The 26,224-nt window shown below is 39.3% G+C and overlaps 1 protein-coding gene across 2 annotated transcripts; it reads left to right on the top strand.

The window, feature by feature from the left end:
- The first annotated feature begins 754 nt into the window (after nt 1-754).
- On the top strand, nt 755-24,908 carry creb3l4 (cAMP responsive element binding protein 3-like 4). 2 transcript variants are annotated; one of them, XM_075466400.1, is made up of 10 exons: nt 755-1,013; nt 4,669-4,794; nt 9,438-9,714; nt 11,736-11,860; nt 18,858-18,947; nt 19,020-19,126; nt 19,316-19,384; nt 20,158-20,242; nt 20,329-20,422; nt 20,770-24,908. In XM_075466400.1, exons 2-10 carry the CDS (start codon nt 4,672-4,674, stop codon nt 21,042-21,044), a joined length of 1,245 nt encoding a protein of 414 aa, XP_075322515.1. In that variant the 5' UTR covers nt 755-1,013; nt 4,669-4,671; the 3' UTR covers nt 21,045-24,908. The 2 variants fall into 2 exon arrangements, with proteins under 2 accessions (XP_075322515.1, XP_075322516.1); XM_075466401.1 differs by having other exon boundaries at nt 9,441-9,714.
- Nucleotides 24,909-26,224: the final 1,316 nt, after the last annotated feature.

Raw genomic sequence — 26,224 nt, forward strand, 5'->3', positions numbered from 1 at the left:
ATAACATGTGAATAACATGTGAAAAACATGTGAATAACATTTGAATAACATTTGAATAACATATGAATAATATGTGAATAACATGTGAATAACATGTGAATAACATGTGAATAACATTTGAATAACATGTGAATAACATGTGAATGACATGTGAATAACATGTGAATAACATTTGAATAACATATGTTGCATATGAATATGAATGGATATAGATAATAAAAATATCCTATAGAGCTGATGTACGGAAGCCCCAAACGGTCATAATTCTCCTACTCTACCAGCCATCTATAAAGGCATCTGGCTTCTATTTTACGCCACCTGTTCATTGCCATCACAACCCCCTCAGATGTTTAATCAGAGCCACCAGGTGTTAATAAACACCACCTGGTGTAGTATTACACCACCAGGTGGTGTTTATTAAATTCCTGACGTTGTCAAACAATGGGTTGGGGTTTGAATATTTTTCACTCAATGACGAAACGAAATGAGCTAAACTTACTAATTAGGAACTAATTCTGAGTCAAAAGATTCAAGGTGTGGGAGAAACGACATGATGCAGGTGATCCCTGAGGGAGAAACCAACTCGAAATCCTGTTTTATTCTGGAGTGACATCCTGTTTCTCACCTGCTGTTCTTGTAGTTTCCTTCTGAATAATGTAGTTTCTCTTCTCTGATTCTTGCTTTATTTCAGTTTGATCTTTTTTCTCTGAAGAACTTGGTGTTTAAACCGCTTTTAACCGTTTTCACCTGCTAGGCGACTTTCGGCCGGCAGGCGGCTCCCGGCCGGCAGGTGGCGCCACACACCTGCGGGGCAGCCAGAGGGCCCACAGCCACAGGAAGAGGAGGAGGACCGGGAGGCTGGTGGGCTGTGAGGCTGCGCTCTCCGCGGCCAGCTCCGCTTCTTGTTCCTTTGTGTGTCAGCGGATCTGCGGCGGAGAACCCGAGAACCCGCTCCCATGAAGAACCGGACCGCCCGAACCGGAAATAGCACCACCGAAGAAGAAGACTGAACTGTGAGTATATGAGCCGCTCTGTGCTGGATCCGGCCGGGTTAAAACTGTCGCTGAGAGGCCTGGAAAGTCTTGGAAAGTCTTGGAAAGTTAGTGGGTCCCTTTAAACTGAGATCAGGAATAATAATGTGATGAAACACATGAATAATGTTTTTATTCATGGTTGAACAGGAAAAACTTCGTTATTCTAACTGAAATAACTCAGTAAATCCTTCTTCCTGAGCTCATTTAATTTATTTCACCTGGAATCAGAAACCTGCTGCTTCATTTCGGATCAGTTTAATCTGTTAAATATATTAAATATATATATATGTTAAATCTATATATTTCATCTGTTAAATATATTAAATATATATATATTAAATCTATATATTTAATCTGTTAAATATATTCAATATATATATATTAAATATATATTTGATCTGTTAAATATATTATATATATATATATTTCATCCGTTAAATATATTAAATATATATATTTCATCTGTTAAATATATTAAATATATATATTTAATCTATTAAATCTATTAAATATAATATAATATTAAAGTTCTGCAGAATGACTGAAACAAGGATATATATATATATATATATATATATATATATATATATATATATATATATATCCATCCAGCCTTCCTGTAACCTTTAAAGTGTCCTGATCAGCAGTTCTGCAGCTTCCTGGAGCTCTCTCAGAGTTTCTCTTTGGACATTTTCTGCTTCTTCCCTCATCTTCAGTCCAGTCCTTGCACCTGAGCATCTTCAGAGGAATGTGTTTTTTCTTTGTTAAGCCACTTAACTCTGAGCTCTGAACTATTCAGGCAGGAAAAAGGCTCCTAACTCAAGGGATGAACCAGTGTTGTGTCCACATTTTAAACTGGATCTTTAGGCACTTTGTTCCCAGCAGCCTGTCACAGAGACACATCATTTGTTCCCATTTCTTTAGCTGCATCTGTGAAAAACAGCTTCATAGTTTCAACTTTTTTCTACATTTACATTAAAACTGCTTTCAGTTACCAAAAGAGTCAAATTAATATATGAAATTCAGTTTAAAAAAAATCCTAAACCCTAAATAATGAACGTTATCACGTCTAAAAGTAGGAAAAAACAGACAATAATAAGAATTATATGTTATTCAACATTAAGAAAAAGTAAATAAGATTCAATTTAAAGCTTAAAAAGGAATATAAGACATAATCTAATGACTAATTATGGAACAATTCATATAAATTACATGATTAAACTGTTTTATGCCACCAGAAATGAATAATCTAGAAGCTCTTTGTGGGTTTTAGACTGGAATTAAGATTTGTTCCCATTTCTTTAGCTGCATGTGTGAAAAACAGCAAAGATAACACAGTGTGACAGACAGAAAACAGGATTTCTGCAGCAACAAGGTGATTCCCAAAGAGCTGTTAGCTGAAAACTTGGCATATCTCAGCATGGTGTGCAGCTGTTACCATGGAAACATCTGCAGATATTCACTTTAAAGCTGCTCAGAACTGAACTAACTCTGGTTCTGCCTCAGATTCTGGGTTTATGTTCATGTTGGAACATGTTTCAGTGAATCTCTGCAGCTGTTACCATGGAAACATCTGCAGATATTCACTTTAAAGCTGCTCAGAACTGAACTAACTCTGGTTCTGACTCAGATTCTGGGTTTATGTTCATGTTGGAACATGTTTCAGTGAATCTCTGCAGCTGTTACCATGGAAACATCTGCAGATATTCACTTTAAAGCTGCTCAGAACTGAACTAACTCTGGTTCTGACTCAGATTCTGGGTTTATGTTCATGTTGGAACATGTTTCAGTGGATCAGCTGCTTCCTGTTTTCATATAAAACATAGAGAAATTATATCTGATCAGCACTGCTCTGTGTCTCTGTGCTGGTTGGTGAGTTCAGGCTCAGCTGGATCAGGTGGATCAGGTGGATCAGGTCTACAGTCGGACTGGTTGTGCCGGTTGGTGTTAGTTTGCCTTCCTGGGTGTGTGCAGCAGGATGTCCTCCAGCCTCACCTGATCCCAGCTGTGTGCTTTTCAGCTTCCTGATTGTTTACGTAGAACCAACAGACTGGCTGTGTTCGAAATGCCTACTACATACTACATACTGCATGCTACATACTAAATACCACATACTGCATACTACATACTCATCGATCAGACAGTATGCAGAGTGTTTACCCACAATGCATTTCGCTCCTGCCCGAGCCGAAATCAGCCGGCCTGAAGCTGATTTCTCTTAAGCTCTAAACTCTGTAAACTTTAGCAACATTTGAAACATTTTCAGGAGAGAAAGTAGTCGTTTAGATCCCCAACGTGTTGAAAACCTGACTAAATACCGGCTGTTTACAATTTTGTTCCCACGAATTTGGCGCTACTAAAGCTAGCCGCAGTGAGCTAACGCACTTCCTGTTATTTTCACAAAATAAAATACCCGTTGCCTTTTATCATAGGGAAAGCCGTTAAGGGCAGATTACAGTTCTGCGTCTAACGTCTTGACGTGTTGCTTTGCTCTGGTCGCGAACCACTTTTCATGTTATGGTTCTGCAACCAACATGACTCTCGCGAGTCGTGAGAACTTCGGTGGGGGGAGTGTATATATTCCGCTGACACGCTGATCCTGGTCAAAACAACAATGGCGCGTCTGCAAGATACTATGGAGATGGATATGGAGTTGCTCGACCTTGAAGAAGGAAGGATTCTGCTATTGGAGTTGGCGAAAAGACGAAGGAAGAAGCGTAGGTGGTCTGTACGCCTGTTGAACCAGACCAGGGAAGAGACTGGGGAGTTTGCTACACTTGTTAAACCTGGAAAAGCACACCGAGGACCAATCACAGCCGCTTTTGTCTGCGCACTTCCGTTGGTGGTCTGCGTGCGTCTGTCGCGTAGTCAGGATTTTTTTGAGGTGCACGAGAACGCGCGCAGAGCCTCTGCGTGGGGGAGTGGTCAAGATTTTGACGCTCGCAGAGGCTCTGCGTCCGAGCGTCAGAGGCTTTGCGTCTGAAGCATAAATCAGCCTTTACGATACAATTGGTGCTTTTGTTTTGAAAACAGGAAGTGAACCTACCCTCGTTGTAGCTAGCTTGAAACTGCAATTTTGACAGGAAATGACGATCGGCGACGTCACGTTACGTTGCATCTTGGGTAGTTTGAGTATGAGTAGTAACCTCATGATGCATACCCAACATTTAGGAGAATCTAGTATGCATCCGGGAACTTAAAAAAGGTTAAAGTTAGTAGGAGTAGTAGGAGTAGTAGGAGTAGTAGGCGGTTTGGAACACAGCCACTGTGATCTGGAGGCACTTTAAGGATTCAGTCCAGTTCGTTAGAAGTTGGTTCATGAAGCCCAAACAGGAGCTGTTTTCCTCGGCTTAAATTTCCAGTCTGAGTCGGGGAGTTCCAGATGTTCTGACCCAGATGTTCTGACTCAGATGTTCTGACCCAGGTGTTCTGACCCAGGTGTTCTGACCCAGATGTTCTGACCTGGCTGGTGTGACCCAGTTGTTCTGACCCAGATGTTCTGACCCAGGTGTTCTGACCCAGATGTTCTGACTCAGATGTTCTGACCCAGGTGTTCTGACCCAGATGTTCTGACCCAGATGTTCTGACCTGGCTGGTGTGACCCAGTTGTTCTGACCCGGCTGGTGTGTTTCAGGTGATGGACGCAGAGAGCGGGGAGCTGTTCCTCGGGTGTGTGGCGGCGGGCGGCTGGCAGCTCGACGTGCCGCCTTCCTGCTCCGAACAGAAACCCCTGCAGGACTGGGCGGTGGACCCCGATGGCGTGAGTTTCCACTGGAGGGTTAAGAGCGGGTCACATGACCTAAAGTCGGAGCGCAGAGCAAACATGCTGTATGATGCAAACATCTTGATTATTTCCCTCACCTGCAGACGTCGTCTTATTGGTCTGCTCTGATGGACCCGCCCATCATAATCTGATCTGTCACATTTATTCCTATAGCTCCTTTATGTTTTATTCTTATAGCTCCTTTATGTTTTATTCTTATAGCTCCTTTATGTTTTATTCCTATAGCTCCTTTATGTTTTATTCCTATAGCTCCTTTATGTTTTATTCCTATAGCTCCTTTATGTTTTATTCTTATAGCTCCTTTATGTTTTATTCTTATAGCTCCTTTATGTTTTATTCCTATAGCTCCTTTATGTTTTATTCTTATAGCTCCTTTATGTTTTATTCCTATAACTCCTTTATGTTTTATTCTTATAGCTCCTTTATGTTTTATTCCTATAGCTCCTTTATGTTTTATTCCTATAGCTCCTTTATGTTTTATTCCTATAGCTCCTTTATGTTTTATTCTTATAGCTCCTTTATGTTTTATTCTTATAGCTCCTTTATGTTTTATTCTTATAGCTCCTTTATGTTTTATTCCTATAGCTCCTTTATGTTTTATTCCTATAGCTCCTTTATGTTTTATTCTTATAGCTCCTTTATGTTTTATTCCTATAGCTCCTTTATGTTTTATTCCTATAGCTCCTTTATGTTTTATTCTTATAGCTCCTTTATGTTTTATTCTTATAGCTCCTTTATGTTTTATTCTTATAGCTCCTTTATGTTTCATTCTTATAGCTCCTTTATGTTTTATTCTTATAGCTCCTTTATGTTTTATTCTTATAGCTCCTTTATGTTTCATTCTTATAGCTCCTTTATGTTTTATTCTTATAGCTCCTTTATGTTTTATTCTTATAGCTCCTTTATGTTTTATTCTTATAGCTCCTTTATGTTTTATTCCTATAGCTCCTTTATGTTTTATTCCTATAGCTCCTTTATGTTTTATTCCTATAGCTCCTTTATGTTTTATTCTTATAGCTCCTTTATGTTTTATTCCTATAGCTCCTTTATGTTTTATTCCTATAGCTCCTTTATGTTTTATTCTTATAGCTCCTTTATGTTTTATTCTTATAGCTCCTTTATGTTTTATTCTTATAGCTCCTTTATGTTTTATTCCTATAGATCCTTTATGTTTTATTTCTATAGCTCCTTTATGTTTTATTCTTATAGCTCCTTTATGTTTTATTCCTATAGCTCCTTTATGTTTTATTCTTATAGCTCCTTTATGTTTTATTCCTATAGCTCCTTTATGTTTTATTCCTATTGCTCCTTTATGTTTTATTCCTATAGCTCCTTTATGTTTTATTCCTATAGCTCCTTTATGTTTTATTCTTATAGCTCCTTTATGTTTTATTCTTATAGCTCCTTTATGTTTTATTCCTATAGCTCCTTTATGTTTTATTTCTATAGCTCCTTTATGTTTTATTTCTATAGCTCCTTTATGTTTTATTCCTACAGCTCCTTTATGTTTTATTCCTACAGCTCCTTTATGTTTTATTCCTATAGATCCTTTATGTTTTATTCCTATAGCTCCTTTATGATTTATTCTTATAACTCCTTTACGTTTTATTCCTATAACTCCTTTACTTTTTGTTCTTATAGCTCCTTTATGTTTTATTCTTATAGGTCCTTTATGTTTTATTCTTATAGCTCCTTTATGTTTTATTCCTATAGCTCCTTTGTTTTATTCCTATAACTCCTTTATGTTTTATTCCTATAGCTCCTTTATGTTTTACTCTTATAGCTCCTTTGTTTTATTCTTATAGCTCCTTTATGTTTTTATTCTTATAGCTCCTTTATGTTTTATTCCTATAGCTCCTTTATGTTTTATTCTTATAGCTCCTTTATGTTTTATTCCTATAGCTCCTTTATGTTTTACTCTTATAGCTCCTTTGTTTTATTCTTATAGCTCCTTTATGTTTTATTCTTATAGCTCCTTTATGTTTTATTCTTATAGCTCCTTTGTTTTATTCTTATAGCTCCTTTATGTTTTATTCTTATAGCTCCTTTATGTTTTATTCTTATAGCTCCTTTATGTTTTATTCTTATAGATCCTTTGTGTTTTATTCCTATAACTCCTTTATGTTTTATTCTTATAGCTCCTTTATGTTTTATTCTTATAGCTCCTTTATGTTTTATTTCTATAGCTCCTTTATGTTTTATTTCTATAGCTCCTTTATGTTTTATTCCTATAACTCCTTTATGTTTTATTCTTATAGCTCCTTTATGTTTTATTCCTATAGCTCCTTTATGTTTTATTCCTATAGCTCCTTTATGTTTTATTCTTATAGCTCCTTTATGTTTTATTCTTATAGCTCCTTTATGTTTTATTCCTATAGCTCCTTTATGTTTTATTCCTATAACTCCTTTATGTTTTATTCTTATAGCTCCTTTATGTTTTATTCCTATAGATCCTTTATGTTTTATTCCTATAGATCCTTTATGTTTTATTCCTATAGCTCCTTTATGTTTTATTCTTATAGCTCCTTTATGTTTTATTCTTATAGATCCTTTATGTTTTATTCTTATAGCTCCTTTATGTTTCATTCTTATAGCTCCTTTATGTTTTATTTCTATAGCTCCTTTATGTTTTATTTCTATAGCTCCTTTATGTTTTATTCTTATAGATCCTTTATGTTTTATTTCTATAGATCCTTTATGTTTTATTTCTATAGATCCTTTATGTTTTATTCTTATAGATCCTTTATGTTTTATTCTTATAGCTCTTTTATATTTTATTCCTATAGCTCCTTTATGTTTTATTCCTATAGCTCCTTTATGTTTTATTCTTATAGCTCTTTTATGTTTTATTCCTATAGATCCTTTATGTTTTATTCCTATAGCTCCTTTATGTTTTATTCTTATAGCTCTTTTATGTTTTATTCCTATAGCTCCTTTATGTTTTATTCTTATAACTCCTTTACGTTTTATTCCTATAACTCCTTTATTTTTTATTCTTATAGCTCCTTTGTGTTTTATTCTTATAGCTCCTTTGTGTTTTATTCCTATAGCTCCTTTATGTTTTATTCCTATAGCTCCTTTGTTTTATTCCTATAGCTCCTTTATGTTTTATTCTTATAGCTCTTTTATGTTTTATTCCTATAGATCCTTTATGTTTTATTCCTATAGCTCCTTTATGTTTTATTCTTATAACTCCTTTACGTTTTATTCCTATAACTCCTTTATTTTTTATTCTTATAGCTCCTTTGTGTTTTATTCCTATAGCTCCTTTGTTTTATTCCTATAGCTCCTTTGTTTTATTTCTATAACTCCTTTGTTTTATTCCTATAACTCCTTTATGTTTTATTCTTATAGCTCCTTTATGTTTTATTCTTATAGCTCCTTTATGTTTTATTCCTATAGCTCCTTTATGTTTTATTCCTATAGCTCCTTTATGTTTTATTCCTATAGCTCCTTTGTTTTATTCCTATAGCTCCTTTATGTTTTATTCCTATAGCTCCTTTATGTTTTATTCCTATAGCTCCTTTATGTTTTATTCCTATAGCTCCTTTATGTTTTATTCCTATAGCTCCTTTATGTTTTATTCCTATAGCTCCTTTATGTTTTATTCCTATAGCTCCTTTGTTTTATTCCTATAGCTCCTTTGTTTTATTCCTATAACTCCTTTATGTTTTATTCTTATAGCTCCTTTATGTTTTATTCTTATAGCTCCTTTATGTTTTATTCCTATAGCTCCTTTATGTTTTATTCCTATAGCTCCTTTATGTTTTATTCCTATAGCTCCTTTATGTTTTATTCTTATAGCTCCTTTATGTTTTATTCCTATAGCTCCTTTATGTTTTATTCCTATAGCTCCTTTATGTTTTATTCCTATAGATCCTTTATGTTTTATTCTTATAGATCCTTTATGTTTTATTCCTATAGATCCTTTATGTTTTATTCTTATAGATCCTTTATGTTTTATTCATATAGATCCTTTATGTTTTATTCATATAGCTCCTTTATGTTTTATTCCTATAGCTCCTTTATGTTTTATTCCTATAGCTCCTTTATGTTTTATTCTTATAGCTCCTTTATGTTTTATTCTTATAGCTCCTTTATGTTTTATTCTTATATCTCCTTTATGTTTTATTCCTATAACTCCTTTATGTTTTATTCTTATAGCTCCTTTATGTTTTATTCTTATAGTTCCTTTATGTTTTATTCTTATAGCTCCTTTATGTTTTATTCTTATAGCTCCTTTATGTTTTATTCCTATAGCTCCTTTATGTTTTATTCCTATAACTCCTTTATGTTTTATTCCTATAGCTCCTTTATGTTTTATTCTTATAGCTCCTTTGTTTTATTCTTATAGCTCCTTTATATTTTATTCTTATAGCTCCTTTGTTTTATTCCTATAACTCCTTTATGTTTTATTCCAATAGCTCCTTTGTTTTATTCCTATAGCTCCTTTATATTTTATTCTTATAGCTCCTTTATGTTTTATTCCTATAACTGCTTTATGTTTTATTCTTATAGCTCCTTTATGTTTTATTCTTATAGATCCTTTATGTTTTATTCCTACAGCTTCTTTATTATTTATAATATTTTTTATCTGAGACGTTTCCTTCCTGCCTCAGCAGACGCTCAACGACAGCGAATCGGAGGACGACCTCTATGGCGTCGACCCGAACGCGGTGTTTTCCAGCGGGCCGGCGGCAGACCGTTCATCGGAGAGCGACAGCGGCATCTCTGAGGAACCCGTTGTCGAGAGTCCCGTCGCCACGGTGACGGCAGTCAACACGGCGACTGGCCGGCCGACTTCCGCGACCGTCTTCCAGGTGGTTTATGACATCAGCGCAGTGGGCGGAGCTGAGCCTGGACCTGGACAGGAGAACGTCATCTCCATCGAGCTGGGTGAGTCCGGGGGCGGAGCTTCAGATCTGAGTGTATGCTGCCCTCAGTATATGTCCTGTGATACACGTGGGCAGTTAGACAAACTCCTTCCTGACATCACGACTCTGGAGACAGTCGTCCCTTGTCCACAGGTTCAATGACGTAAGAAAGAGTAAAACTAAAACACACAAAGACATAACGAATACAAATAAAATTGCTTCCTCTTCATACTTACGCACACACACACACCGTGTAAATATACTGATTCTTAAATCAACTAATGTGCTTGTTTTTAACTGCTACCTTTCATGTATTTATACCTTTTTTTTACCTACAAAACCATTGTATTTTCTTTTATAACTTAATTTTTATTCATTTTTTCACAATTGAAAAAATGTCACAATTTGACAAGTGAAATTTCCCTTCATGTGCATGTTTACATGTTCACAGCTGCACATCATCTTAGCAAAATCAACAGTCATGAAATATAGTAGTTCAATAAATGAAAACTAATAAAACATAGGACCAATTACACAGATTTGAAGTGAAAATTAAATAAAGATAAATAACTGAACATGATTTAGAAAAAAAAAGACCATTTTAATAGTAGTGATAATTTGAAAGGGGAAAAAAAAGAAATAATATAAGTAGAAAAAATGTATTTTTTTAAAGGAAGGAGAGAAAGAAGGAGGGAGGAAAGAGAGGAAAAAAAGAAAAGGAAAGATCCACTCTAGGTATCAAATGACTGGTGGTGTGAATGTATTTAGTAAAACTATTGTATTTTAACATATTTTAACATATAATCAACTATTTATTCACATTTCTTCCCTTATATGAATTTTAACAACAGTAACAGTAACTGTAATGACTCAATAGACTTTCTGCATAAACTTCTCAAAAACATTGACAGAAAAATAATCTGTGAATCTGCAATCATTAATAACAGTAAAACTACTTGTTACATACCAACGATGCCATCAAAGAGCATAAGATGCAGGCAGATTCAACATGGTAGAAAAAACTAACAAAAACAGCACCTCTGAAGCATGCTTCCATAGATAGGAATAGAACGGCTAGATGTCTCGTCCGCGTTGCTGGGCAACGGAGTGGAAGGTCCGCAGACGGCGGCCATCTTACCACAGGCAGCTCTCTCATTGTGTTGATGGTGAAACATTCAAACATTCAAGACATAACTTGCTTAATTCTCAAACGTTTAGGTTATTATAAACATCAAAGTAGTAAGCTAATTATCACACTACAGACGAAGTCCATATTTATTTTTTAAAATAAAAACGTAAATATTTCAGGTTTATTTGCCCCATGACTGAACTTTATTTACCCCTTGGGATGACTCCCTCAGGGAAATTCAAGTCCCCAGTAGCTCCAAACACACACATAGGATCTCTATAAATCTCAAATACAGTATAATATAGAATAATTAATATAATATATCATTAATATAGAATAATCTAAAACAAAGTGTAAAAAAGAATATAGGCTATACAAGATATACAAAGTAAAGAGAGTTAAATAAAATAAGTTATGGCACTATGGTTGAGTTATTGCCCATATTGCACTACACTTGTGTTAATTACACATTGTATGCACATAGTCTGACCATAAATAGAAAAGATATTGCACAGTAGTGACGGGAATTATTGCACAGATGACCGAATAAATAAAATATGGCACAGGGTCTTTTAGTATGTAAAACAGTGTAAAATGGTGGAGATTTCTGTGAGATAAGAGTAACAGCGTCAGAGCAGATCACATACCGTAACTATGGTTACCTCAGGTCTGACTGTCTCCCGGACATCTCACCCTGTGGTAAGATGGCCGACCTGTGCGGACGTTCTAAACTATTCTATATATATCTATGCATGCTTCTCCTCACTTCCTGTTTATAAGCAAGGAAAGGAGTCACCTGAAATGCGACATGTATTTCCGGTTTCAAAATAAAAGATTTACCTATTTGTAACAGAACAGAGTGACATCACCTTTATGAAAGCTGTGAGGTCACACATGACGCCGTCCTCTTCCAGATGAGTGGAGCTCTCAGCTGCTGCTCTCGGACTCCTGCATCGTCAACGAGCTGCCGGTGGTCTCAGCGGCCCGCCCCCCCGGCAGCCTGACCGGCGCCCGTCCCCACGACCTCGCCGGAGACCTGGTGAGACTTCGGCTGTGTTCGAAACCGCCTACTGCATACTACATACTACATACTACATACTACATACTGCATACTGCATACTGCATACTATATACTGCATACTACATACTGCATACTACATACGACATACTACATACTGCATACTACATACTACATACTACATACTGTATACTACATACTGCATACTACATACTGCATACTGCATACTATATACTGCATACTACATACTGCATACTACATACGACATACTACATACTGCATACTACATACTACATACTACATACTGCATACTGCATACTACATACTGCATACTACATACTGCATACTACATACTGCATACTGCATACTGCATACTGCATAGTACATACTGCATACTACATACTGCATACTGCATACTGCACGCTGCATACTACATACTGCATACTGCATACTACATACTACATACTACATACTGCATACTACATACTGCATGCTATATACTGCATACTGCATACTGCATACTACATACTGCATACTGCATACTGCATACTATATACTGCATACTGCATACTGCACACTACATACTACATACTACATACTGCATACTGCATACTGCATACTATATACTGCATACTGCATACTATATACTGCATACTGCATACTACATACTGCATACTGCATACTATATACTGCATACTACATACTGCATACTGCATACTACATACTGCATACTACATACTACATACTACATACTGCATACTGCATACTGCATACTACATACTGCATACTACATACTGCATACTACATATTGCATACTACATATTGCATACTACATACTACATACTGCATACTACATACTGCATACTACATACTACAGACTGCATACTGCATACTACATACTACATACTGCATACTGCAGACTGCATACTGCATACTACATACTGCATACTACATACTGCATACTACATATTGCATACTACATATTGCATACTACATACTACATACTGCATACTGCATACTACATACTACATACTGCATACTGCAGACTGCATACTGCATACTACATACTGCATACTACATACTGCATACTACATATTGCATACTACATATTGCATACTACATACTGCATACTACATACTACATACTGCATACTACATATTGCATACTACATACTGCATACTACATACTACATACTACATACTACATACTGCATACTACATACTGCATACTACATACTACATACTGCATACTACATACTGCATACTGCATACTACATACTGCATACTACATATTGCATACTACATACTACATACTAGATACTGTATACTACATACTGCATACTACATACTGCATACTACATACTGCATACTGCATACTGCATACTACATACTGCATACTACATACTGCATACTGCATACTACATACTACATACTGCATACTACATACTACATACTACATACTGCATACTACATACTGCATACTACATACTGCATACTACATACTACATACTGCATACTACATACTACATACTGCATACTACATACTGCATACTACATACTGCATACTGCATACTGCATACTACATACTTTATACTACATACTGCATACTACATATTGCATACTACATATTGCATACTACATACTACATACTACATATTGCATACTACATACTACATACTGCATACTACATACTGCATACTACATACTGCATACTGCATACTGCATACTACATACTACATACTGCATACTACATACTGCATACTACATACTGCATACTGCATACTACATACTGCATACTGCATACTACATACTGCATACTACATACTGCATACTGCATACTACATACTACATATTGCATACTACATACTGCATACTACATACTACATACTGCATACTGCATACTACATACTGCATACTGCATGCTGCATACTACATACTGCATACCGCATACTGCATACTACATGCTACATACTGCATAATGCATACTACAGACTGCATACTGCATACTACATACTGCATACTACATACTGCATACTGCATACTACATACTGCATACTACATACTGCATACTACATACTGCATACTACATACTGCATACCACATACTGCATACTACATGCTACATACTGCATACTACAGACTGCATACTGCATACTACATACTACATACTGCATACTGCAGACTGCATACTGCATACTACATGCTGCATACTACATACTGCATACTACATACTGCATACTACATGCTACATACTACATACTGCATACTGCATACTACATACTACATCCTGCATACTGCATACTACATACTACATACTGCATACTGCATACTACATACTGCATACTGCATACTGCATACTACATACTGCATACTGCATTCTACATACTGCACACTACATACTGCATACTACATACTGCATACTACATACTGCATACTACATACTGCATACTGCATACTACATACTTTATACTACATACTGCATACTACATATTGCATACTACATATTGCATACTACATACTACATACTACATATTGCATACTACATACTACATACTGCATACTGCATACTACATACTGCATACTGCATACTGCATACTACATACTGCATACTACATACTGCATACTACATACTGCACACTACATACTGCATACTGCATACTGCATACTACATACTGCATACTGCATACTGCATACTACATACTGCATACTACATACTACATACTGCATACTACATACTACATACTGCATACTACATACTGCATACTACATACTGCATACTACATACTGCATACTACATACTGCATACTGCATGCTGCATACTACATACTGCATACCGCATACTGCATACTACATGCTACATACTGCATACTGCATACTGCATACTACAGACTGCATACTGCATACTACATACTGCATACTACATACTGCATACTGCATACTACATACTGCATACTACATACTGCATACTACATACTGCATACTACATACTGCATACCACATACTGCATACTACATGCTACATACTGCATACTGCATACTGCATACTGCATACTACAGACTGCATACTGCATACTACATACTACATACTGCATACTGCAGACTGCATACTGCATACTACCTGCTGCATACTACATACTGCATACTACATACTGCATACTACATGCTACATACTACATACTGCATACTGCATACTACATACTACATACTGCATACTGCATACTACATACTGCATACTACATACTGCATACTGCAGACTGCATACTGCATACTACATACTACATACTACATACTGCATACTACATACTGCATACTACATACTGCATACTGCATACTGCATACTACATACTTTATACTACATACTGCATACTACATATTGCATACTACATATTGCATACTACATACTACATACTACATATTGCATACTACATACTGCATACTACATACTGCATACTGCATACTGCATACTACATACTGCATACTACATACTACATACTGCATACTACATACTGCATACTACATACTGCATACTACATACTGCATACTGCATACTGCATACTACATACTGCATACTGCATACTGCATACTACATACTGCATACTGCATACTACATACTGCATACTACATACTACATACTGCATACTACATACTGCATACTGCATACTGCATACTACATACTGCATACTACATACTACATACTGCATACTGCATACTGCATACTGCATACTACATACTGCATACTGCATTCTACATACTGCATACTGCATACTACATACTGCATACTGCATACTACATACTGCATACTGCATACTGCATACTACATACTACATACTGCATACTACATACTGCATACTACATACTACATACTGCATACTGCATACTACATACTGCATACTGCATGCTGCATACTACATACTGCATACCGCATACTGCATACTACATGCTACATACTGCATACCGCATACTGCATACTACAGACTGCATACCGCATACCGCATACTACAGACTGCATACTGCATACCACATACTGCATACTACATACTGCATACTGCATACTACATACTGCATACTACATACTGCATACTACATACTGCATACCACATACTGCATACTACATGCTACATACTGCATACTGCATACTGCATACTACAGACTGCATACTGCATACTACATACTACATACTACATACTGCATACTGCATACTACATACTGCATACTGCATACTGCATACTACATACTGCATACTACATACTACATACTGCATACTGCATACTACATACTGCATACTACATACTGCATACTGCATACTGCATACTGCATACTACATACTACATACTGCATACTACATACTGCATACTACATACTACATACTGCATACTGCATACTACATACTGCATACTGCATGCTGCATACTACATACTGCATACCGCATACTGCACACTACATGCTACATACTGCATACCGCATACTGCATACTACAGACTGCATACTGCATACCACATACTGCATACTACATACTGCATACTGCATACTACATACTGCATACTACATACTGCATACTACATACTGCATACCACATACTGCATACTACATGCTACATACTGCATACTGCATACTGCATACTACAGACTGCATACTGCATACTACATACTACATACTACATACTGCATACTGCAGACTGCATACTGCATACTACATGCTGCATACTACATACTGCATACTACATACTGCATACTACATGCTACATACTACATACTGCATACTACATACTACATACTGCATACTGCATACTGCATACTACATACTGCATACTGCATACTGCAGACTGCATACTGCATACTGCATACTACATACTGCATACTACATACTGCATACTGCATGCTGCATACTGCATACTACATACTGCATACTGCATACTGCATACTGCATGCTGCATACTACATACTACATACTGCATACTGCATGCTGCATACTACATACTGCATACCGCATACTGCATACTACATGCTACATACTGCATACCGCATACTGCATACTACAGACTACATACTACATACTGCATACTACATGCTGCATACTACATACTGCATACTGCATACTGCATACTACATACTGCATACTACATACTGCATACTGCATACTACATACTGCATACTGCATACTACATACTACATACTGCATACTACATACTGCATACTACATACTGCATACCGCATACTGCATACTACATACTACAGACTGCATACCACATACTGCATACTACATACTGCATACCGCATACTGCATACTACATACTACAGACTGCATACCGCATACTACATACTGCATACTACAGACTGCATACCGCATACTACATACTGCATACTACAGACTGCATACCGCATACTACATACTGCATACCGCATACTGCATACTACATGCTACATACTACATACCGCATACTGCATACTGCATACTACATACTGCATACTACATACTACATACTACATACTGCATACTGCATACTACATACTGCATACTACATACTGCATACTACATACTGCATACTGCATACTGCATACTGCATACTACATACCGCATACTGCATACTGCATACTCCATACTACATACTGCATACCGCATACTGCATACTACATACTGCGTACTACATACTGCATACTCCATACTACATACTCATCGATCAGACAGTATGCAGAGCGTTTACCCACAATGCATTTCGCTCCTGCCCGAGCCGAAATCAGCCGGCCTGAAGCTGATTTCTCTTAAGCTCTAAACTCTGTAAACTTTAGCAACATTTGAAACATTTTCAGGTGAGAAAGTAGTCGTTTAGATCCCCAACGTGTTGAAAACCTGACAAAATACCGGCTGTTTACAATTTTGTTCCCACGAATTCGGCGCTACTAAAGCTAGCCGCAGTGAGCTAACGCACTTCCGGTTATTTTCACAAAATAAAATACCCGTTGCCTTTTATCACAGGGAAAGCCATTACCATACAATTGGTGCTTTTGTTTTGAAAACAGGAAATGAACCTACCCTCGTTGTAGCTAGCTTGAAACTGCCGTTTTGACAGGAAATGACGATCGGCGACGTCACGTTACGTTGCATCTTGGGTAGTTTGAGTATGAGTAGTAACCTCATGATGCATACCCAACATTTAGGAGAATCTAGTATGCATCAGGGAACTTAAAAAAGTTAAAGTTAGTATGAGTAGTAGGAGAAGTAGGAGAAGTAGGCGGTTTCGAACACAGCCTTCCTGTCCGTGCGCTGCGCTCCAGCCTGGAGCTCCAGGTGCATGGGTGTCAATTGAGTATTTATTATGCCAAGGTATGGCAGCTGCCACACCTTGGCTCCAGGGGAAAATGAAAATGTTCGTTTTTCTTTTTTTTTTAAATTTTTTTAAATGAATTTATGGAATTACTCTGTGTCAATTTGTATTGATTATTCTATTATTTAATACATTATAAATTAACTACAAAGGAAATTCTGAACAACACAATCAATTTATCTAAGTATCATCTCCCCTTTGGAAATGTGGTATCTCCCAGCCCCCCCCCCCCCCCCCTCCCACGAGATGACAGAGCCTGGAGGTCAAAGGTGATGCTATTAGCTGGGTTTTGTTTGCTAATTAATGTAAAATATGAAAAGGAAACAGAAAACTTTAGATTTATTTATCACCAAAAAAAGGGGTCCAATGTTGCCCCAGCGGCGGAGGAAGGAGGACCAGGTAGTGAAGGCGGGATTCAGGCTGTTAGCCGCTAATGCTAATGCTAATGCTAACAGGGAGACGGAGACGAGTCCATTATTATCTTAGCGGCTATGTGAGGGAGACTGCATTTGCACACAGATAAGCTACATAGCAGACTTTTGTGGTGATTATTGTATATTTATTGATTTATTGATACTGTAGTCATGTGACTACAGTGACCTCGCCGTACCTTAGCTTTGGCTGAACTGACGCCGCTATCCAGGTGAGTTCCAGGTGAGCTCCGGCCTGGAGGACTCACTCTTCTTCTGCTGTTTGCAGCTGTTCCCGGACCTGCGGCTGACGGAGGAGGAGCAGAAGCTGCTGACGGAGGAGGGCATGTCTCTGCCCGGCAACAAGCCCCTCACTAAGGTCAGAGCGCCGCCCACCTGACGCCGTGCGGCTAAACCGCGGCCATGATTTCACCGTTTTTTTCCCTCGCAGGCGGAGGAACGAATCCTGAAGAAAGTCCGGAGGAAGATCCGCAACAAGCAGTCGGCTCAGGACAGCCGGCGCAGGAGGAAGGAGTACATCGACGGGCTGGAGAACAGGTTCGGAGAAACATCTGGAGCTCAGAACAGCAGCAGCTGGAGCGGTTCAGACGCAGAAGAAGAAGAAGATTCTTCCTCTGATGTGTTGTCTCTGCTGTAGATTTGTTCGCTCGCAGCTTTAAATGATGATTCTACAGTTTTTACATGTTTTGACTGACTGTGCACGTGTGCGTGTGCATGTGCTGGCAGGGCGGCGGCGTGCTCAGCGCAGAACAAAGAGCTGCAGAGGACGGTGGAGCAGCTGGAGAAACACAACATGTACGAGCCCACTTTCATTCAGAATTATTTTCCTGTGTATGAGATTATCTGTTGCAGAGAAAAAGGAAAGATTAGTTAGTTTTTATATTAGTGGCTAGGTGTTCCTAGGTGCTTAAGTACTGTGGCACTGTATGGGAAAGGCATACTCCAGCTCCCAGTATCCAGTCTAGTAGAGGAGTTTAAATGTACTAAAGTTAGGACAGAGCTCCTGTTAGCTACTTTAGTACTTACATTCCTACTTATCTTTACCTCTTCTATTTCTACCCCCGACCCGAACCAGGGTTTGAACCCCATTCCTACTTATCTTTACCTCTTCCATTTCTACCCCCGACCCGAACCAGGGTTTGAATCCTGGAGGTGTCGTGGGCCCAACTAGACGAAACACTGATGAAAGGAGGTTCCCACCTGATGACCCCAATGACATGTTGGTCAGCACTGCTCACTGGTCTATATTAGAGGGAGTATAGAGATCAGGAGGTTCGTCATTAGGTACTGACTCAGTATTAGAAGGTTAATTGTTGAATTTAGGGAATTATTCACTGAGTCTGGTCCAAGTTTTTCTTTCTTTAGCACAATTTTCTCGTGTTTACCTTTAAATCCTAACGAATCGATTGAACTGACACGATAAGAAAGCAGTTAACCAGCTGAACCAGTTTTTAGGTTTAATTCAGAGCAAACATCCCCTCCTGTCTGAGACGGGTGGAGCAGAAGGTCAGAGGTCAGAGGTCAGGTCAGAGGTCTCAGCCTGCTCACATGTGGCTGTTTCTGCTCAGGTCTCTGCTGGCTCAGCTGCGACAGCTTCAGTCTCTCATCAAACAGACGGTCAGCAAAGGAGCCCAGACCAGCACCTGCTTACTGGTAGGATGGACGAGTTCATCGGCTGGTTTTTAGGCTTCTGACGGAGGCAGAGTGTTGTGTGACTGACGCTGTGTTCGTGTCCTCAGATCATCCTGGTGTCGCTGGGTCTGATCATCCTGCCGAGCTTCAGTCCGTTCAGTCGCCGCCCGTCGGCGGACGAAGACTACCGACCCACGGGAGGTCGGTGACATCACTTCCTGTCTGCTCTTCTTTACCTTCTTTGTTTTAAACATGTCACTCTGAAGACTGAACAGGAGCTGAGCTCCCAGAGAACGTACTGATTAGTCTGACCTCAGCTGATTATCGTGTATTATTATTCTGCTTTTATGTGAAACTGAACATTGAGTTTGTGTTGGATGAAATGTGTCTTAATTAACTTAATTACAGTATAAACCAAGTACAGTCACATCTGCTCATGAATCTGTTTCAGTCGGGGTTTAAATTTAAAAAAGAAGTCGATGAATGAATATTAAATTCCTCATTTTGAACGCAGCAGAAGAAGAAATCCTCACTTTTAATCTCTGCAGTTATTTCCAGAAACATCCTGACAGACCCAGCGTCCTCACAGCTGACGGCAGACGGCGCCGGCGGTCCGACAGATTCCACCCCGCCGCCCCCTGACCTCAGCCAATCAGGACCTCCAGGGGGCGCTGCTGTTCTCCGAGAACCGGTGGACGTCCCAGAAAAGGCGGCGTCTGATGGGGGGACATACGAGGGAAGCCAGTCGGGGAACGTCTCAGCTGCTGTGCAGGTGACCCGGAAAGGAGGCCACGACACGACGAAGCACGCTGATGAGATGTAGCTGTGTGACCGCCTGACAACCGGAACAACGGGACGTGTTGTTCCGTGCCACGGTCATAAACGCTGCAGCTGACGGCAGCCATTTTGCAATTCAGAGAACAAAACACTCCAACATCCTGCTCCTCCAAAGGTGGTTCATTAAAACAAGAGCAAAACGTGTCCCAGACCATCCCAGCATCTATCCCAGACCATCCCAGCGTTTATCCCAGACCATCCCAGCGTTTATCCCAGACCATCCCAGCGTCTATCCCAGACCATCCCAGCGTTTATCCCAGACCATCCCAGCATCTATCCCAGACCATCCCAGCATCTATCCCAGACCATCCCAGCGTTTATCCCAGACCATCCCAGCGTCTATCCCAGACCATCCCAGCGTTTATCCCAGACCATCTCAGCATCTATCCCAGACCATCCCAGCGTCTATCCCAGACCATCCCAGAATCTATCCCAGACCATCCCAGCGTTTATCCCAGACCATCCCAGCGTTTATCCCAGACCATCCCAGCGTCTATCCCTATAAAATTGTTCTGTTTGGGCATTGTTCTAACGGGCAGATCGGACTCGGGTCCTGCTAACTCTACCTTCACTGTTTCAGTAAAATGATCTCTGATACTTTTGGCTCAATAACTTCTGTTTTACAGAAAATCATTCCGTTATGTGACTCTGAAACGTAACCGTAAGCTTCCTAACGGACCCATCGCTACGTTTGTAAGCTAATAAAGGCGGGAAGTAATTCTACTGTCCCGTTAGCATGCTAGTAGCGTAGCAGGCGAACAGGGCTAAAGTAGGATATCTTCTTAGAAAATATAGAAAATAGATTTTTTAAAGGATAAAATATTGGGTGGATGAAATCAGTTATTAAAGGGGCTTATTTTCCTGTGTAATCTGATGTCTAATGAACCGGGATTACAGATTATTCTGGATGAAAATGTTCAATCGTTCTTTACCTGAACACAGTAAAGCTTTAATCCACTGACAGGCTCCCGCTGTGGTGGGTTTCTCCAGGTAGTCATCAGAAACTCATCAGAAATGTCACATCAACTCATAAAATCTGTCCTTTTTAACTCGGAGCATCAGAATGTAGCAACAAGAAAAACTTTATTTAAAGTTTAATGTGGACGATTAGGAGCTGATTTTTGCTCCTGGGACAGTTTTTACCAACTTTCCGTGGATTTCTACGTCTTTGGGACTTCTTTAAAAACAGAATGCTTGTGGCCTTAAAGTGTTGGTGTTCCTCAGCTGCTCAAAGCTGAACTGACACCTAAAAAGCTCCAGGTGGGACACCGCTGCCAGCCTGCAGCTCAGTCTGTGGCCATTTTCCTGTTTTATAGATTCAACTCGACATTATTAATCAGCCAAACTGCTCCAAGGGGCAGCTGATGTTGTTGTGTACCAGCTGTTGTTGTTGTATACCAGCTGATGTTGTTGTGTACCAGCTGTTGTTGTTGTATACCAGCTGATGTTGTTGTATACCAGCTGATGTTGTTGTGTACCAGCTGATGCTGTTGTGTACCAGCTGATGTTGTTGTGTACCAGCTGATGCTGTTGTACACCAGCTGATGTTGTTGTATACCAGCTGATGTTGTTGTGTACCAGCTGATGTTGTTGTGTACCAGCTGATGCTGTTGTATACCAGCTGATGTTGTTGCATACCAGCTGATGTTGTTGTGTACCAGCTGATGTTGTTGTACACCAGCTGATGTTGTTGTGTACCAGCTGATGTTGTTGTACACCAGCTGATGTTGTTGTGTACCAGCTGATGCTGTTGTGTACCAGCTGATGTTGTTGTATACCAGCTGTTGTTGTTGTGTACCAGCTGATGCTGTTGTACACCAGCTGATGTTGTTGTGTACCAGCTGATGCTGTTGTATACCAGCTGATGTTGTTGCATACCAGCTGATGTTGTTGTGTACCAGCTGATGTTGTTGTATACCAGCTGATGTTGTTGTATACCAGCTGATGTTGTTGTATACCAGCTGATGTTGTTGTATACCAGCTGATGTTGTTGTACACCAGCTGATGTTGTTGTATACCAGCTGATGTTGTTGTATACCAGCTGATGATGTTGTATACCAGCTGATGTTGTTGTACACCAGCTGATGTTGTTGTATACCAGCTGATGTTGTTGTACACCAGCTGATGTTGTTGTGTACCAGCTGATGCTGTTGTATACCAGCTGATGTTGTTGTACACCAGCTGATGCTGTTGTGTACCAGCTGATGTTGTTGCGTACCATCTGATGTTGTTGTATACCAGCTGATGTTGTTGTGTACCAGCTGATGCTGTTGTGTACCAGCTGATGTTGTTGTGTACCAGCTGATGTTGTTGTATACCAGCTGATGTTGTTGTGTACCAGCTGATGATGTTGTATACCAGCTGATGTTGTTGTACACCAGCTGATGTTGTTGTATACCAGCTGATGTTGTTGTACACCAGCTGATGCTGTTGTGTACCAGCTGATGTTGTTGTGTACCAGCTGATGTTGTTGTATACCAGCTGATGTTGTTGTATACCATCTGATGCTGTTGTATACCAGCTGATGTTGTTGTATACCAGCTGATGTTGTTGTATACCAGCTGATGTTGTTGTGTACCAGCTGATGTTGTTGTGTACCAGCTGACGTTGTTGTGTACCAGCTGACGTTGTTGTATACCAGCTGATGCTGTTGTGTACCAGCTGATGTTGTTGTGTACCAGCTGATGTTGTTGTATACCATCTGATGTTGTTGTATACCATCTGATGTTGTTGTATACCAGCTGATGTTGTTGTGTACCAGCTGATGCTGTTGTGTACCAGCTGATGTTGTTGTATACCATCTGATGTTGTTGCATACCAGCTGATGTTGTTGTGTACCAGCTGATGCTGTTGTATACCAGCTGATGTTGTTGCATACCATCTGATGTTGTTGTGTACCAGCTGATGTTGTTGTGTACCAGCTGTTGGGTTGTTGTATACCAGCTGATGATGTTGGATACCAGCTGATGTTGTTGTGTACCAGCTGATGTTGTTGTGTACCAGCTGATGATGTTGTATACCAGCTGATGTTGTTGTGTACCAGCTGATGTTGTTGTGTACCAGCTGATGATGTTGTATACCAGCTGATGTTGTTGTGTACCAGCTGATGTTGTTGTGTACCAGCTGATGTTGTTGTACACCAGCTGATGTTGTTGTGTACCAGCTGATGATGTTGTATACCATCTGATGTTGCATACCAGCTGATGTTGTTGTGTACCAGCTGATGTTGTTGTACACCAGCTGATGTTGCATACCAGCTGATGTTGTTGTGTACCAGCTGATGTTGTTGTACACCAGCTGATGTTGCATACCAGCTGATGTTGTTGTGTACCAGCTGATGATGTTGTATACCATCTGATGTTGTTGCATACCATCTGATGTTGTTGCATACCAGCTGATGTTGTTGCATACCAGCTGATGTTGTTGTATACCAGCTGATGTTGTTGTATACCAGCTGATGTTGTTGTGTACCAGCTGATGCTGTTGTATACCAGCTGATGTTGTTGTGTACCAGCTGTTGGGTTGTTGTATACCAGCTTATGATGTTGTGTACCAGCTGTTGGGTTGTTGTATACCAGCTTATGATGTTGTGTACCAGCTGTTGGGTTGTTGTATACCAGCTGATGATGTTGTGTACCAGCTGATGTTGTTGTACACCAGCTGATGATGTTGTGTACCAGCTGTTGGGTTGTTGTATACCAGCTGATGTTGTTGTGTACCAGCTGTTGGTTCACTTCCTTCAGGACAACATCGGTCTGCTCTGATCTCAGCTTTCATTTCCTCTGCTCTGCTTTCTGTGTGAGATAAATGTATTTTATTTCATGTGTTCTAATAAAAGGAAAGCATCACACTGACTTCTCGTCCCCTTTTTCTGAGAGAATGATCGTTGGTTTGATAAAACGATGATGGAGACGCTCCTCAGGACGGTTTAAGGTGAGAATCTGCACCGACCCACATATTAAAAACGGATCTTTGACAGGGTGGAGAGGATGAGTTCTTCTATGCTTCCATCTGCAGCTGAGCGCCAGATTAAATGGAGCTCTTCAACAGATTGTTAAATTCTGCAGCAGCCTGTTAATGATGCCTTGTCTTTCCGGAACTGTACTAAACTGGTTCAAAACATACTTAAAGAACAGGAAGTACTTTGTGTCAATAGGTAACTTTACATCTGAGCAGACAAGAATCACATGTGGAGTTCCCCAAGGTTCCATCCTGGGACCTCTTCTGTTTAACATCTACATGCTCCCACTGCCACAGATTATAAAAAAACAACAAAATAAACTACCACAGCTATGCAGATGACACGCAGATATACATTACAATGTCACCAGGAGAGCGAGGCCCTGTACAGGCTCTTGGTAAATGCATTGAGGAGATTAATGACTAGATGTGCCACAACTTTCTCCAGCTAAACAAAAACAAAAACTGACGTCATTGTCTTTGGAGCCAAAGAGAAACGATTACAGGTCACCACAGAACTTCAATCTATACACCTAGGAACTACCAACCAGGCCAGAAATCTGGGTGTAGTGATGGACTCAGACCTAAATTTGGAAAAACACATTAAGGCAGTAACAAAGTCAGCCTACTATCACCTTAAGAATATATCAAGGTTAAAGGATCTGATGTGTCAGCAGGACCTGGAAAAACTAGTCCATGCATTCATCTTCAGTAGGCTTGATGACTGTAACAGCATCTTTACAGGTCTACCTAAAAAGTCCGTTAGACACCTGCAGCTCATTCAGAACTCTGCTGCTCGAGTCCTCACTGAGACCAAAAAACTGGACCACATCAGTCCAGCTCTGTGGTCTTTGCACCGGCTGCCTGTCCATCAGAGGATAGACTTTAAAGTTCTGATGCTGGTCTATAAAGCTCTGAATGATCCAGGACCAGAATACATCAGTGACCTCCTGACCCAGGATGAACCTTCCAGACCCCTCAGGTCATCTGGATCCGGTCTTCTGTCAGTTCCCAGAGTCAGAACCAGACATGGAGAAGCTGCATTCAGCTTCTATGCTCCACATGTCTGGAACAAACTCCCAGAAAGCCTCAGATCAGCTGAAACACTCAGTGTGTTTAAGTCCAGGCTGAAGACACACCTATTTTCAGCTGAATAAAGCTCCAAATCTGAAGCTCGAGTTTCAAAACTTAATCACATTTTAACTA

The sequence above is a fragment of the Odontesthes bonariensis genome, chromosome 5 (genome assembly GCF_027942865.1).
Source record: "Odontesthes bonariensis isolate fOdoBon6 chromosome 5, fOdoBon6.hap1, whole genome shotgun sequence".
NCBI classification, from domain to species: Eukaryota; Metazoa; Chordata; class Actinopteri; order Atheriniformes; family Atherinopsidae; genus Odontesthes; species Odontesthes bonariensis.

Bases quoted from the DNA above. Each gene is read 5' to 3' on its own strand.
- creb3l4 (XM_075466400.1), top strand. From the start codon at position 4,672: ATGGACGCAGAGAGCGGGGAGCTGTTCCTCGGGTGTGTGGCGGCGGGC. The intron at 9,715-11,735 runs GTGAGTCCGGGG...GTCCTCTTCCAG, and splicing joins CGTCATCTCCATCGAGCTGG to ATGAGTGGAGCTCTCAGCTG. The intron at 19,127-19,315 runs GTTCGGAGAAAC...ATGTGCTGGCAG, and splicing joins ATCGACGGGCTGGAGAACAG to GGCGGCGGCGTGCTCAGCGC.